Source organism: Lycorma delicatula, chromosome 12 (assembly GCF_047948215.1).
Source record: "Lycorma delicatula isolate Av1 chromosome 12, ASM4794821v1, whole genome shotgun sequence".
Taxonomy (NCBI): Eukaryota; Metazoa; Arthropoda; class Insecta; order Hemiptera; family Fulgoridae; genus Lycorma; species Lycorma delicatula.
Window position 1 is genome coordinate 38,850,940 of NC_134466.1, and position 14,157 is coordinate 38,865,096.

At 32.1% G+C, this 14,157-nt stretch overlaps 1 protein-coding gene across 1 annotated transcript; it reads left to right on the plus strand.

Annotated features, from left to right (window-relative positions):
• Window positions 1-268: 268 nt before the first annotated feature.
• On the plus strand, window positions 269-13,658 carry LOC142332749 (cell cycle control protein 50A-like). Its single transcript, XM_075379362.1, has 7 exons — window positions 269-314; window positions 1,491-1,624; window positions 4,853-4,987; window positions 7,019-7,334; window positions 9,043-9,261; window positions 11,278-11,443; window positions 13,598-13,658. Exons 1-7 carry the CDS (start codon window positions 269-271, stop codon window positions 13,656-13,658), a joined length of 1,077 nt encoding a protein of 358 aa, XP_075235477.1.
• Window positions 13,659-14,157: the final 499 nt, after the last annotated feature.

The window sequence follows — 14,157 nt, forward strand, 5'->3', positions numbered from 1 at the left end:
ACACCATGTCCATAGGAAATAGAATATTTATATTTAATGTTTATTTCTTTTATTCAAGAGATTTATTTTATTCAACAATGCCTAAATTAGATACCTGTAACCATAACAGCTAAAAACTAATTTGTAAAGAAGATATGTTTTTTATATAGATATTGTATTTCATGGTCTTGATATCTGTTTAAACCCGGCAGACAAAATAATACATTAAATAGTGATATAGTAGTATGACGGGTCAATAGTTATATCTTAGTGTTCTTAGCCGTAAAAAATGTCACATACAGATTATGTAATAAATAAATCAAAAAAACCTAGTGGTAAGTGTTTTATATATATATATTTAAAAAAATCTGTTAAATAAGAGTTTCTTATTGTCAAGTCCTTTTTGCTTTGAAAGTGTGAAGTACCATGATGTGCTTTTGGATAAGAGAACACTGAAAGAAAAGCTAATTGAAAATTTCCTACTTCGCGTTTCATATTTATATTTTAACTCCAGTGTTCTTGCAGAGCATACAGCAATACAGTAGAGTAGTATACTAAAACATTCCATTTGCATGTAAACTTTTGTCAAAGCAGTGACAAAATAGACCCCAACGAGCTGGTCTAGTGGTTAACTCAACATCACAAATCAGCTGATTTCAAAGTCGAGAGTTCTAAGGTTCATATCCTAGTAAAGATAGTTACTTTTATACAAATTTGAATATTAGATTTTGAATATTAGAAAATTTAATTTGAATATTAACACATCCCAAAAATGGTCAACCTAAGAGACTGCACTTAATTCACATTCATACCATTTCTTCATCCTTTGAAGAAATACCTTACGGAGGTTCCGGAGACTAAACAGAAAAAGAGAGTGATAAAATAGAAGCTTATTTGTTATCATGTCTTGTGTTGTTAGACAATTTTGTTGTTATATGTGTCTAAATAAAAGCTGCAATCTAAAAGCAGTTTGAATTTTTTTAATGTTCCCAAAAATTGGGCGATTCCTGAAAAGGTTAAATTTTGATAACTACTTCTTTTTGTTGTTTCAACTTGATAATAGATTAAAGGCTTGGTAATTTATCTAAAAATTGAACTAAATTAAATTTATCAAGTGCCATGTTTAATTGATACTTAACCTTTTTGAAAACAATCTACTCATTTTCAAAGACCATAAGTTACACATATCTGTTCTTTTTCAAGTTCCGTAATGCACAAAATAGTTCTACACAGATGTTTAAAATAAATATTTTGATAGTGTTGCCTTTGACTCTGTGTATGAAGTATGACACATCTTAATCTTTTTTTTTTCTGTTGGTTTCCTCATAATTTAAAAAATATAACACAATTTGGTTTGGTTTCATCTACACTTTGGTAAATATATTTTAAGGAAATTTTTGTATCTTATTTATAATATTTTTTTTCCTTGTCTGTTGTGTAATACTTAATTTGTAGGTGTATTTTGTATTTTCAAATAATTTTTTAAATATTTTTCATTTAATTTTTAACAGATAGTCCATATATACAACAAAGGTTACTTGGTTGGAAGCCTATACTTACAGCCGGCACTATATTTCCTACATTTTTTGTATTGGGGTTTGCATTTGTAGCTATTGGTATTAGTTTTGTTTATTTCTCTGATGAAGTGAGTATTAATGTGTTTTATGATTTTTAGTTAGATAGTTTGTTTTGTAGTTATATAATGTTTCTTTTTCAGTGATGGCCTCTTCAAATTTTTTGACTTTTGAACTAACTTATTTGTTCTAACTACTGCTGTAAAGATAAATTATTTATAAATGCTATCAGATGAATGCATTAATACTAAGGAAGACTGTCTCAAAAAATACTAGCCTACGTTGTCGTTCGTTAGTTGAATATACCATAAAATTGCAGTTATGATGTGATATGTAGATTGGTATTTTTTTATATCCCTCACAGAATAAATTAAAAAAATAACTTATTAAATGCATGGTATAGTAAAATTAAGATAACTCTGTTGTGGTAGATCAAAAAATCTGAGACCTATTTTGTACAAACTGTAATATGTTGTAACCCTGAGATTCTGATCATGTTTTCACATTTATTTCTACCATGTTTAAAAATAAATATGTTAATTTATTAACCTGCTATGAAATAGTTTTCAATTTACAATACAGTTTAACATACACTACAATAAATGAAATAATTCAGTGTCTATACAATACGTTATACCAAAATACAAATAAAAATAAAAATAAACATAATCTTTACACTAATGCCTTGCTGGAGGAACCTCTGACATAGCAAAGATTGAATGTTTCTCCTACTGAATGATAAGATTTGAAGAAGTTGTGAGTGGTGGACAGAAACTCGATATCGTCCGTGGTGGGCACACAATTGGCTGATGAGGGAGACCAAATGGAAAAAGAGTAAGGTGGCAAGGAGGATCGTAAAATGCTCACTTGTAAGGAAGAGCTTCATGACACACTGGTGGATTTGTTGTTTAAGGTTGAGGACTTACATGATCTAGTCTCCCAGAGGGAATCTCAAAATGATATCGAGGAATGTGGTGGAGAGTTGATTGCTGATGCACGATGGGTTGATGCCCTCAAAAATTTCTGGAGCAAGACTCTGCTGCTGGAAACGACGGAGAGCTCTATGCAGTCATTGTCTTCCCCAGTCTCGGAGGGGTTCCTGTAGGGGAGGATACTGAATTAATTAGAACGGCTTTAATGAAGACCTAATGCGTTTGACTGTCAGGAGGTGGCCGGCTGAAGCCGGTAGAGCGGTTACTCAGCTACCCGATTATTCTGCTGGTGCGGGGGAGGTTGTTCACTTCCGCGATTTAACTGGCGAAGTCTAGGAAGTTATGGCTGAATCTGTCGTTCTGGGCAGGGAGGATTATTTTTTGAAGGAGCGGAGGTTCACTATTTTTTATGAGTCTGCGAGAGGCGTGGAGGATGGGGGACTGTGGGGGTTGGCTGCGGTAAAGAGTCTCACAGCGGTTTTGTCTTCGCCTGTGTTTTTGTTGCCCGATGGCAAATTGTGGCACCAAATCAAGAACGTGCTGGCTTATATATATCGCGGAGGAATGGACAAAGTGCGAGTTTATACTCTCCGTGCAATTGCCACGTCCGCCGACGGGGAGCTCCGGTGGTTCAAAGGACCGCACCGCTGTTAGTGATAGCGGCATTTTGATGGTGAGGGAGGCAGGAAAGTTCTATACAGATCTTCTGAAGGCGGTTAAAGAGTCAGTGACACGGGAGGATGTAGATGAGTTGCTGTTCCTCCATCGAGGCGCGTCCGATGAACTGTGTATGCGGGTCAAGGAAGCCAGTAAGGCTGAGGAATTTTCGGCTGCCCTACGAGTCAAAGCGTCGGACTTACGCGTTGATATAAAGTATCGGTCACTAAATGGCCCTTGAGCACGTTAAGGACGTTGATGCGGATACAACTGACCGAGAGATACACGGAATTGTAGCAGCTGTTATTGGGCCGACTGACGGCTTCCGGTTAATGTTCATCCGTACCAATTATGGAGAAACTAAAAGTGTCCCGATTATTTCAATGTACCGAGCGTCTAAACGTATGATGGAAGGGAGGATCAAAATCGAATGGGTCCATTGTAGGGCGATCATCTGAAAGGATGAGAACAGATGTTATCGGTACTGGGCCGTGGGGCACAATTCGGCGACCTGTACGGGAACCGACAGCTTGCAGCTCTGTTAGAACTGCGGGAGGTCGGGACACCGGCGAACGGGTTTTACAGCGCCTGCGGCGTGCGCGATATGTGGCATGGAGAGCCACCGGACTGAGGGGTGTGTGTCGTCATGATGAGGATCTCTGAGAGTTGTTACAAGAGTGGGGGGAAGCGAGGGGATGATGGACAACTCCCTGCGGAGCCACAGTTCGTCTGTGCTTGTGCGGGTGGATATTGGTGATGAGGCACGGGGACTCCAACACTCCCGCGCTGAAAAAGACCTTCCGCGGTGTCCCCGTTAGAGGCATTGGCGTAAAACCGAGTTTTGGCTTCTGGAATGAGCCCAGGAACGACATAATCGGACCTGGTTCCCTACTCTGGGAGTTAGAGGCAGGCATAGATGAAAGAGCCAATCAGCAGGCCGACCTGTCATGCTGGATATAGCCGGTAGGCAGGGAGGCCTGTTTGAGTATATGGACACTCCCTGGACTGTTATATTTAATTGCAAAGGCTGGAAAATGCTCCTATGCAGTGAGCATCTTCTAAATAAGTATAACTTTAAATGTGCAAAATATAACGAGAAATAGGTTAACGTTTTTTACAAACAAATAAATATGTTTTTTTCATATTCTTTATACCAGAATTATGTAGAACATTAGTAGTTAGGTGCTCATAAGTTTTCAAAATTGAAACTGTGGAATGGAAAGCCAGCTTTGTACATTATGTATTCTTTACTTAACTGGTTATGCTATTTAAAATACCAAATAACTCTCTCAATAAGATGAAATATTTTTAAATGTATTTCAGGTTTATTTCACTTTTATGCATATTAAAATCAGATAAATTAGATGAATCTATATAAAAAATTTACTTACTCCAAAAGAAGTGCAATGGTATTGTGATAGTTTTAAAAATTGTAAAAATTCAAAAGGTTTTTGTTATTACAAAGAAACATGTAAGAGAATAGAAAATTTAAATTATTGTTTGGGTGTATATGTCAACAACTTAAACAGATTCATTTACATGCAGTTTCTGTATGACACAATACAGTGCATGACAGAGTATGCATACGCATTTATTATCTGTCATAGTAGCATAAAATTAAGAGTTATAATTATTTTTGTTATTACTATTATCATGCCTTATTTATGGAATGTGTTTAAAGTTTTATATCAAAAGTTTATTTTTTTTCAGATTGAAGAACTAACAATTGATTATACAGATTGTAATAGCATAGAATATCCAAACAAGACTTGTGCTGATCTAATTGGAAACGACAGGAAAAAGAGCTGTAATTGCTCTGTCAATTTTAATATTAAAACATTTAAAGTAAGATAAGTTAGTAAATAATAAGATTAAAAATTTTATGCAGAATAGGAAGCCTGGCCTTTAACTGATTGGTCCTCATATTAATTTTGACTTTTTTGAGACTTCCAGTAAGGAAACAGAATCCTTGAACAGTTCTACTGTCCAGTAAGAGCAAGTGTGCCACTGAGTCCCTACAAAAACGTGGCTGTTTTGTAACAAGTACCATAACTATACTGTGATGAAGCCAGTAGAGTAACAGTTCCTGTGTAGCTCTCTGAGATAAAAGGAGTATAGTTGTTCCTTGTTTTTTTCTGTTTAAGAAACTGCAGAGGATAAAGGAAATGAACATTCACATGACTAGGTCAATCTGTGATTAGAGTAGTTTATATGCATAGGTACAAATATCACTAACATAAATACTGGTTTTAGGTGAGAAAGTGAATTATCCTGATCACATGAGGGTTACAGTCCTTTAAGGATTGATTTGCCTCTTTCTGCCTGCCTTTATTCCTTACTTCCTTGATAGATAATGGAAGTTTTAGCCATCCAACTGGCTCCATCTGCTACCACATACTGCTGACACCATCTTTGTTTATAATAATAATGCCCCCAATAAATCCAACCCCACGTCCGTGCTACAACATCTGCACATATGTCTGGGGTGGGCAACAACAGGGTACTTTGATACCTGCACTTTTGTCAGCTAACGGGGAAATGATCTTGCTCAGCAGCTCCCTGTGGAGTACGGGACTGGTGGCCCCAAGCTGTTCAAGCTGGTTGCAGTTGTTCTTCTCAGTTTTGTTGTTTGCAGCATAGCTGGGTTGAGAGTGGGCTGCTTTGAACTTGCTCTGCCAAAGTCTTGCACCTTCCAGTGTGAGTCAATTGCTTCTGCCATTGGCAGGGATTGTCCCATGGGTAAGGGTATCAGCGACCTTACTGCTATGTCTAGCTCTAGAATGTCGGTATCTGGGTCAGGCAGTACCTGTTCCAAAATTCTTGTCCCCAAAATCTAAGAGGCCTTTAACAGAGTGGGTGAGGATTTTGGACGTCCAACATGTTCTAGTGATGAGTGCATCCAGTTTGGTCTGTGATGCAATGAGAAGTGCAGAAGGACCAGAAGGAGCTGGTATTGTCTGATGCCGGCAGTAGGAGATCCTACGTTATTTTCACTGGAGGAACTGAAGGATTGATCTCTGGCTTCAGATATTTAAGAATTTGACATCAAGGCCTTCAGATAAATGGAGAAGAACAAAAAGGGATGGCCTAAGGGAAAACCTAGACAAGAAGCTCATTTTACATGCTTTGAAAACTTTTTAATGAATTGATGAATATTTTAATTTTAGCGTGACATTATATTAATATTTTGTTTATATGATAATCTGATATGTATTTCTTGATGTTTTATTATAAGTGTTCTGTGTGATGTTAAATGGCAAGAGCACTTTACACCCTTGTCATATTGTGTTAGACTTTTCAATGTGTGGTTTAATTTTCACAGAGAATTTGTTTTGACAGTTTTGACCAAATTTCATAAGAAATGGCTAGAAGGATTTTAATATAACAAGGACCTTTACACTCTTGTTATGTTGTATTTTCAGGGTTTTAATAATCATTGCCAAGATGCTCCATTTGAGAAGACTAGTCCATGATAATTTGAATTCAATACAAATTTAAGTTTTCCTTTATTACATGTGAAAAATGTTTTTAAGTGGTTATGGTGCAAACTATAGCAATCACAGCTGTTGGAGGTCAAAAATTATTTTTCACAAAAATTAAACAAACTTGACTGCTTTCATGAACAACTAATAGTGATTAACTATTAGTGGTATAGTTGCTCATATTGTAGCCATTTGTAGCGCTAAATTTATATATGGTTAAGTGATAACCATATTTAACCCTTGGTTGTAATTCTCTTACACTTCTTACACTTCTCTTACTTGGAGGTAAGAGGTAAGTACAACATCTCAAACTGTTTGTATTGTATAAAATTCAGTTCATTTTTTTTAAGTAATTTGATTTGTACAGTATTCACGATGATATTCTTTGTTCTAGGCTCCTGTTTTTTTATACTATGCTTTGACTAATTTTTATCAAAATCATAGGCAGTATGTTATATCAAGAGATGACAAGCAGTTATTGGGTAAATTAAGTTCAATACCATCTGAAAATTGTGAACCATGGCGTTATAATGAAGAAAATATCCCAATTGCACCATGCGGTGCTATTGCTAATTCACTGTTTAGTGATAAATTAAATATTTCGTCTATTTCTTTTGGTAATGTTCCTTTATTAAGAAAAGGTATTGCTTGGCCATCAGATAAAAAGACAAAATTTAGGAATCCAACTGGTTTCAAAAGTCTTAAGGATGGTAAGTGTCTACTAAAATGATTAATTTTAATTTATTAACATTGTAATAAAAAAAAAATTAGATTTTTTGGCCAGAAGGTTATATATAGGTTATAAGGACATTCTGTACATGTTATATATCATCTGTTTTATGTAAGTAGTGAAATATTAATATAAGGAATTGATAATTGCTCAAATTTATTACTGTGGTATATTGTTGTCAAAACATATTTTTACATTCTACACACTTAGCTTTGCAACTGGATTTTCCAGCTGTAATCCAGAACATATATACAGCTTCTAATGCCTTAAACAAAATTTTAAATTATAATTACCATAAATTGTTTGTCTATGCTATAATAATGTTAACTTGTACTGATGTTCTGAACTGGTTAATCGACGTTTCTCATTTTCTGTCAGTTCCCATTTTTATGAACTTGAATATGCCTGCTATGTCAACACGTATAAAATAATTGTGTGATTCAATTTTTAACAATGAAAAAGTGAACATTACTGACATTCAAAATCATTCAAAGCCATTTATGATGATGAAACTGTTAATCAAAGTATTGAAAGAAGTTGGCAATAAAACTTTGTGCATCAGAATTATGAAAAAAGCAAATATTGACGATGAACCTCTTAGTGGTTAACTAGTATCTGTGATTGATGAGAAGCAAAGGAGGTGAATTGATTCAAAATGAGTCACATCATACTGCAATATATCACCACCTGGTTAAGCATATCAAAAGAATGAGTAGGACACATTTTTGCACAACTGGACTAGCATAAAATCTTTTTTTGGGGTGGATGTTGTGCATATTTGCAAAAAGAAGAAACAACAATGAAAAGAATGTTGTGAATACATTCTGAAATGTTAATGTAGTCAGTGGAGATCACTTCTTTTACAGTACTGTGTCAAAAAACAAAACTTGGTCGCATCATTACGACCCAGAAGAAAAATGGCAGAGCATGGTATACTGACACTAACGTTCACCGTAGTCACAAAAATTCAAAACATAACTTTCTGCAAAAAGAATTCTCTAGACAATGTTCTGGGATTCCAAACATGTGTATGTGACCAATTGTCTGGAAGCTGGGTTGAATGTAAATTCTGTGTGATACATAGAAACATTGAAACACTTTGGGAGACATATGTATCGTGTTTGATAATCCACAGTAGAAATACTTCTGCATACAATAATGCTTGGCCACACATTGTGTGCAGTTGCTGTTGCTCTCGTGAAGTTGAAATTTGAACATATTCCACACTCTTCATACTCACAAATTTGGTGCACTGCAATTTTCTGTTTGCTATTAAAGAGATATTAAGCGTATTGATTTCACTATGGATGATGAACTGAAGGGCTTTGTATAAGAAGAAGGAATATGTTGTGTGTTTATTATTTGATTCTACCTCTAAACCATTAAGGCAGCTGCTTTATGTGTGTCATTAAAGATTATGTGATCAAATAAATTAAGTATGTGTTGGAAAAATACTAATATATTTTACAAATAAAAATTAACTAATACAGACATATAAAAAAGTCATTCAGCAAAATGTCACCATAGCATTCCTCAATGAATGGATCGAAGAGTTTTTCTAAAATAATAGGTTATGTGAAGATTATTTCATTATACATTGACTAGATTTATCACTCACAATATTATAAACACCAATATTATAAAATCTGTTATATGTATATTTTTATTGAGATTTTTTTTTATTTCAGCTTTTAAAGGTTTTGCAAAACCAAAAGATTGGACCAGAAATGTATGGGAATTGGATACTGATCCAGAAAATAATGGTTTTAAAAATGAAGATCTAATTGTATGGATGCGTACATCTGGTCTACCTAATTTTCGAAAATTATATCGCAGGGTTGATCATAGTAGTAAACTCTTTAAGAATGGATTACCTGAAGGAAATTACACCTTACACGTCGATTATAGTCAGTACTAATAACTTATTTTATTTTGTTTTAGCTCATTATAAGGTGAAGTATTTGGTTCTTTTTGGTTTGTTTCCTTCTGAAATGTATGAGAAACTATTGGTAAAATCTAAATAATATCTCAACAGTGTTTCTTCAGGAATTTATTTTCCTAGCCAGATTCAATGTTTTAAGTACTAGTTATATCAGGTGATGTTCCAATGAGTACTTGGGTGTGAAAATAATACCTCAGAGGAAAACATTATATGCTTACAAGGTTAGGTAATGTGGCCAGTAAATTAAGTTTCTGTACCAGGAGAATATCTTGAAAAAATAATTATTTCCTAATGTAATGGATGACAAGCAATTTTGGGATTATAAAAGTTTATAAACAGTTTGTCAATTTTAGTTCAGCTGCGGCTTTAAAAATCCTCAATTTATCCAGAGTCACCATCTGTAGAAATAACTCTACATTAAGAACTAATCAGTATTTTCAGTTCAGGAAAACAACCCTCTATATATGTTTTATTACTTAAAATACAATATTTTCACTAAGTGATTATTAACAGGAAATTAAAATACTAATTCATCAACAATATCAAGGTGGATGGCTTTGTTTGAAAGAAATTGATAATGGTAAATGACATAATTTATCTTAATTGTTTATTTATTTTGATGAAACATTTTTTTTGTTTAACTCTGGTTATTAAGGAATAAACATTTTCCATTCATCATAATCAAAATATTTCTACTTTGATTTTCAGGTAGTTTAATTTTGTAACAGCATTTGTAGCTTGATTAGCTGATTTTTATTTTTGTGTGTACATGTACAGATAGTTAGTAATAGTAAATAATATTCTATAGAAAAGGACAAAAAGCCAACTTCTGCTAAAACTATGAGTGATATAAACAGCTGGGTACACAAAAGCTGCATTATCATACCTTATGGACAAACGCATAGATTTTACAAGTAGTTTATAATTTAAAATGTGAAAAAAGTTTTTATTGTGGAATAAATTATAATAGTTTGGTCATACATTTTATGGCAGCCATCTTATCTTCAAACCTGAATAAACTGGTATGGGACAAAATAATAAGTAGTTAAAGAAAAGCTCAATTTGTTTTTTAAAGAATAAGATAAATTCTTAAACTTTTTTAAAATTTAAGAAATAATGGGATCATATTAAATAGATTGAGAAAAATATTTTAAACATGGTCATTTAATTGACTATGAAATTGATAAAATCATAATTGTTGTGAACCTGAACTCAAAATGATGTAATAAGAGTATTTCTGACATTGAATCCAGTAACAACTTTAAGTAGTTAATGGCTGAATGCATTCCATTAAAGGGAGTAGAATAACTTAGAAGAAATGCCAAACATCAATGTTTTCTTAAGATTTGCCTTAATAAAAATAACTGATATTAATTGTAGAGTTTATTCCTTCATAAGTTGTAGGTTGCGAAGATTTAAATGCAGAAAGACTGTTTAGCATTACTAGATTTAATGATTTCCCATTTGTAACAACAATGTTGTCTATCCCACCAAAAGTCCATATGAACAATGTAAAAATTTTACATCCATGATAACGTTGTTTCTCATGTATAACAGAATTTTTAACCCATAGTGGATGAAAGGCCATAATAGCTATGAAATTGTTTTTAAAATAATTATAAAATAAGTTTTATAAGATCATAAGTATTTAAAAAAAAAAATAAAAGTCTAATACCATATGAAGAATAGCAATGTTTAATCGAAACACAGCTTTAAAACTAATGTCACAGAAATGTAAAAGTAATCATCTGCATTTAGCATTATGACTTTAGTGTATATTTTCATTTAGGATTATGACATAAGTGTAAGTGTTCATTTACAAAAAAAATGAGATAAAGCAATTTTGTTTGCCTAAGGATATATTCTAATTCTGCTTAAGAAAAATATATCAAAAGATATGTTAATATCTTCATCTTGATACTAATTAACTCAAAGTAGAAAGTAACTTATTTTGCATTAATAATGTTGATTTTTATTTCAGGATATCCAGTTAAAAGTTTTAACGGTACTAAAAGAATGATAATATCCACTACCTTCTTTTTTGGTGGCAAGAATCCATTTTTAGGTTTTGTTTATATAACCACTGGAGGAATTTGTATATTGCTTGGGATTGTGTTCCTGTTCATACACATTAAATATGATAAAAAGTAAATTATTTTTTTATTTGATATATTGTTAAAAAATGTTATTGTATGTTATACAAAAACAGGGGGTCTAACAGATTTTTTTTTATTATTATTAAGTTTGATATTGCCATATTTTGCCTGTTTCAGGGATGGTCAAAGTTACTCCTGTAGGAATCTTATAATTATTTCTCAGTGGTTTTTCAAGTTCTGAAGGAACACAGTTTTTGCTGTAATAAAAATATTCCTTAGCCTAGCAGTTATTAAATGGGCCGTTATTACAGCAAAGTATTTTATTGTCTTCTCTAAGGTGGGAGCTGATTTCATACCTTGAATCTTTTTTAAAATTTGGTTAATAGCAGATTATTCAGCACAGGATACAAAATAAACTTTTATCTAGTTTCTATTAGAATGACCTGAATCATATTTTTACTGATTTGCTTACTTTTCAATTCATGGTTATAATTCTCTTTTTAAGGCCTTTATAGAGTTTAAAATTTCAATGTTTAAATCATTAGAAATGGATCACCCACTTGGTTGAAAGTGGCAAATTTTCGCTATTACTCAAGCAGATAGTTGTAATTAAATTACTTTAATGATTATCATCTTCAATTCAGAAGATCACATTTAACGGGATGTAATATCTCATACTCAATATATCTTTATCAAATTCTATTTTTAATAAATTTACACCATGTAAAATCCTGAAAGGAAGGTTTGTATAGATATAATTCTACATTCTGCAAAAAAAGTTCATATCTTGTCAAGGAGCATACTTTTATTTTAAATTGACAAAAAATTCAATAGGAATTAAATAAATTAATTTTTTAGTTTTGAAAGGTTTAACTATCTGTGTTGCTTTCTTATTGTTCATCTGATGGAGTGTGTCCTATGAAAGTAGTAAATTTATTAAAATAGTTTAATTTACAATGAAGAAAGATGGAATTTTTTTTTTAATTAACATTTCAGTTGTTTTTAATAATTTCATTATTTATACTTAGATATAATTTTAACACCTTTACCACTTCCCCTTTCCCGTAACAATATTTCTGGCCTTAAAAGTTATTTTTTATTCTATTTTATATATTCAATGTGAATTATATTAATTTTATGCTTGGAAGTACAGAAAATCAATGTACTCCATAGCATACTCATAGAGTGAATCTCCTCTGTTAGACAAATCATTCTTTAATTCTGATTTTAGGTAAATCTAGTGGTAATTTTGAGTATACATTCAAACAAATCTGTATAGAAGGATTTGAATAGATATCAGTGAAATTGACAGATGTTCCAAACTGTAAGTTGTTTTGAATTGTGTAATACTGTTATGTTTAGAAATTCAAATATTTTGTCATTTGTAGTGATTTTTATTTACTAATATAAAACTAAGCGGTTACCAGTATGGTCCCAGATAAGATGGTAAACTACCTTGATCAGAGGAAGTCCCTCTGTGTGAGTACCTGTTTCTACCACTTTCCTTTATTTTTTATTCCTTCTTCCTTGGAACACTGCTCTGATTCCATCTGCAATAGGAAACTTACACCTTCTATTATTCAAGAGCCAGTTCTTTATTAGAGCTTTATCTAGTAGTGACCTTGAGTGACTGTTATATGATATTTCTTTATAGTTAGTTGCATAAAAAAACCATGTTTGTGGCTAAGTGGTTGTGTAAATTTAGGCTTCATAGCCTTATTCGTAATAAAAAAGAATCTACTATTTTATCAATAATTCCACATGTTGTAGGGGAAATTGAAAATGGTAAAGAGACACTTTTGAAAAATTGAAGGAACAAGATTGTTCTTGTCAGGAGTGGATGGCTGCTGAGGAAGTGAGAGTGGGTAGTTTTGTGCTTGAGTTGATAATAGTGCAATATATAACATACTGTCTAATAAAGAAATCCTTGAACATCTTTGCCCATTACTAAAAAATTGTATTTATTTTACTGTATTTTAAGATATACGAATGTTTTAATGATTCTTCTGGTTGAATAGAAAGTGTATTAACAGAACAGTGGAACATCACATATGCTATGGAGCTGGAACTTCGAAGTAGTTAAGAAGTTAAATTTATGCTACCGATGAGGCAGTCATTTTAATTAATTACCATTTAATAAAATTAGTAATAACAATAAGCTTCAAAGTTTTACTAATTAAATACATGTATCTATTTCTTTTACAGTATAATGGAAGTATTCAACAGCAATACAGAAACAAGATTGATTCATTTTGAGCTTATGTAATTATTATTTTTTAATTTACTTTTTTTATTTTCATTTCCTTTATTGTTCATTATAATTGTAAAAAGAAAATCTATTGTAAATAGAATAAAGTTAATATATTTCTTATAATTTTATTTTATATTTTATTAATCTCAGAGCTATTAATTTTAATAAACATTAATTTATTTAAATTAATATAATAATTAATATTATTAATATAAAAATAAATATGTAAGATTTTGGTGGTATTAATTCTACTGGCAAATATGATAAGGCTTTTTTATCTGTCTGACATAAAATGCCTATTAAACCATTAGTATTTCATAAAATCTTGATTTAATGAAAAAAAAATTCAAGTCCATATTTTAACATTTAAGTGTATATTTTTGTAAAAAGGGAAAAAGAAAAAAGGGAAATAATGGAAAGAGGGGGAAGCGGTAAGACTGGAAGACGGAAAGAAGGAAAGGTTAAATTTTGTGATGTTCCATAATGTTCAGTTTTTTTAATGTTTTATCAAACT

Coding starts and splice junctions, on each gene's coding strand:
- LOC142332749 (XM_075379362.1), top strand. CDS start 269: ATGTCACATACAGATTATGTAATAAATAAATCAAAAAAACCTAGTG. Junction 315..1,490: donor TAAATCAAAAAAACCTAGTG/GTAAGTGTTTTA, acceptor AATTTTTAACAG/ATAGTCCATATATACAACAA. Junction 1,625..4,852: donor TTGTTTATTTCTCTGATGAA/GTGAGTATTAAT, acceptor ATTTTTTTTCAG/ATTGAAGAACTAACAATTGA.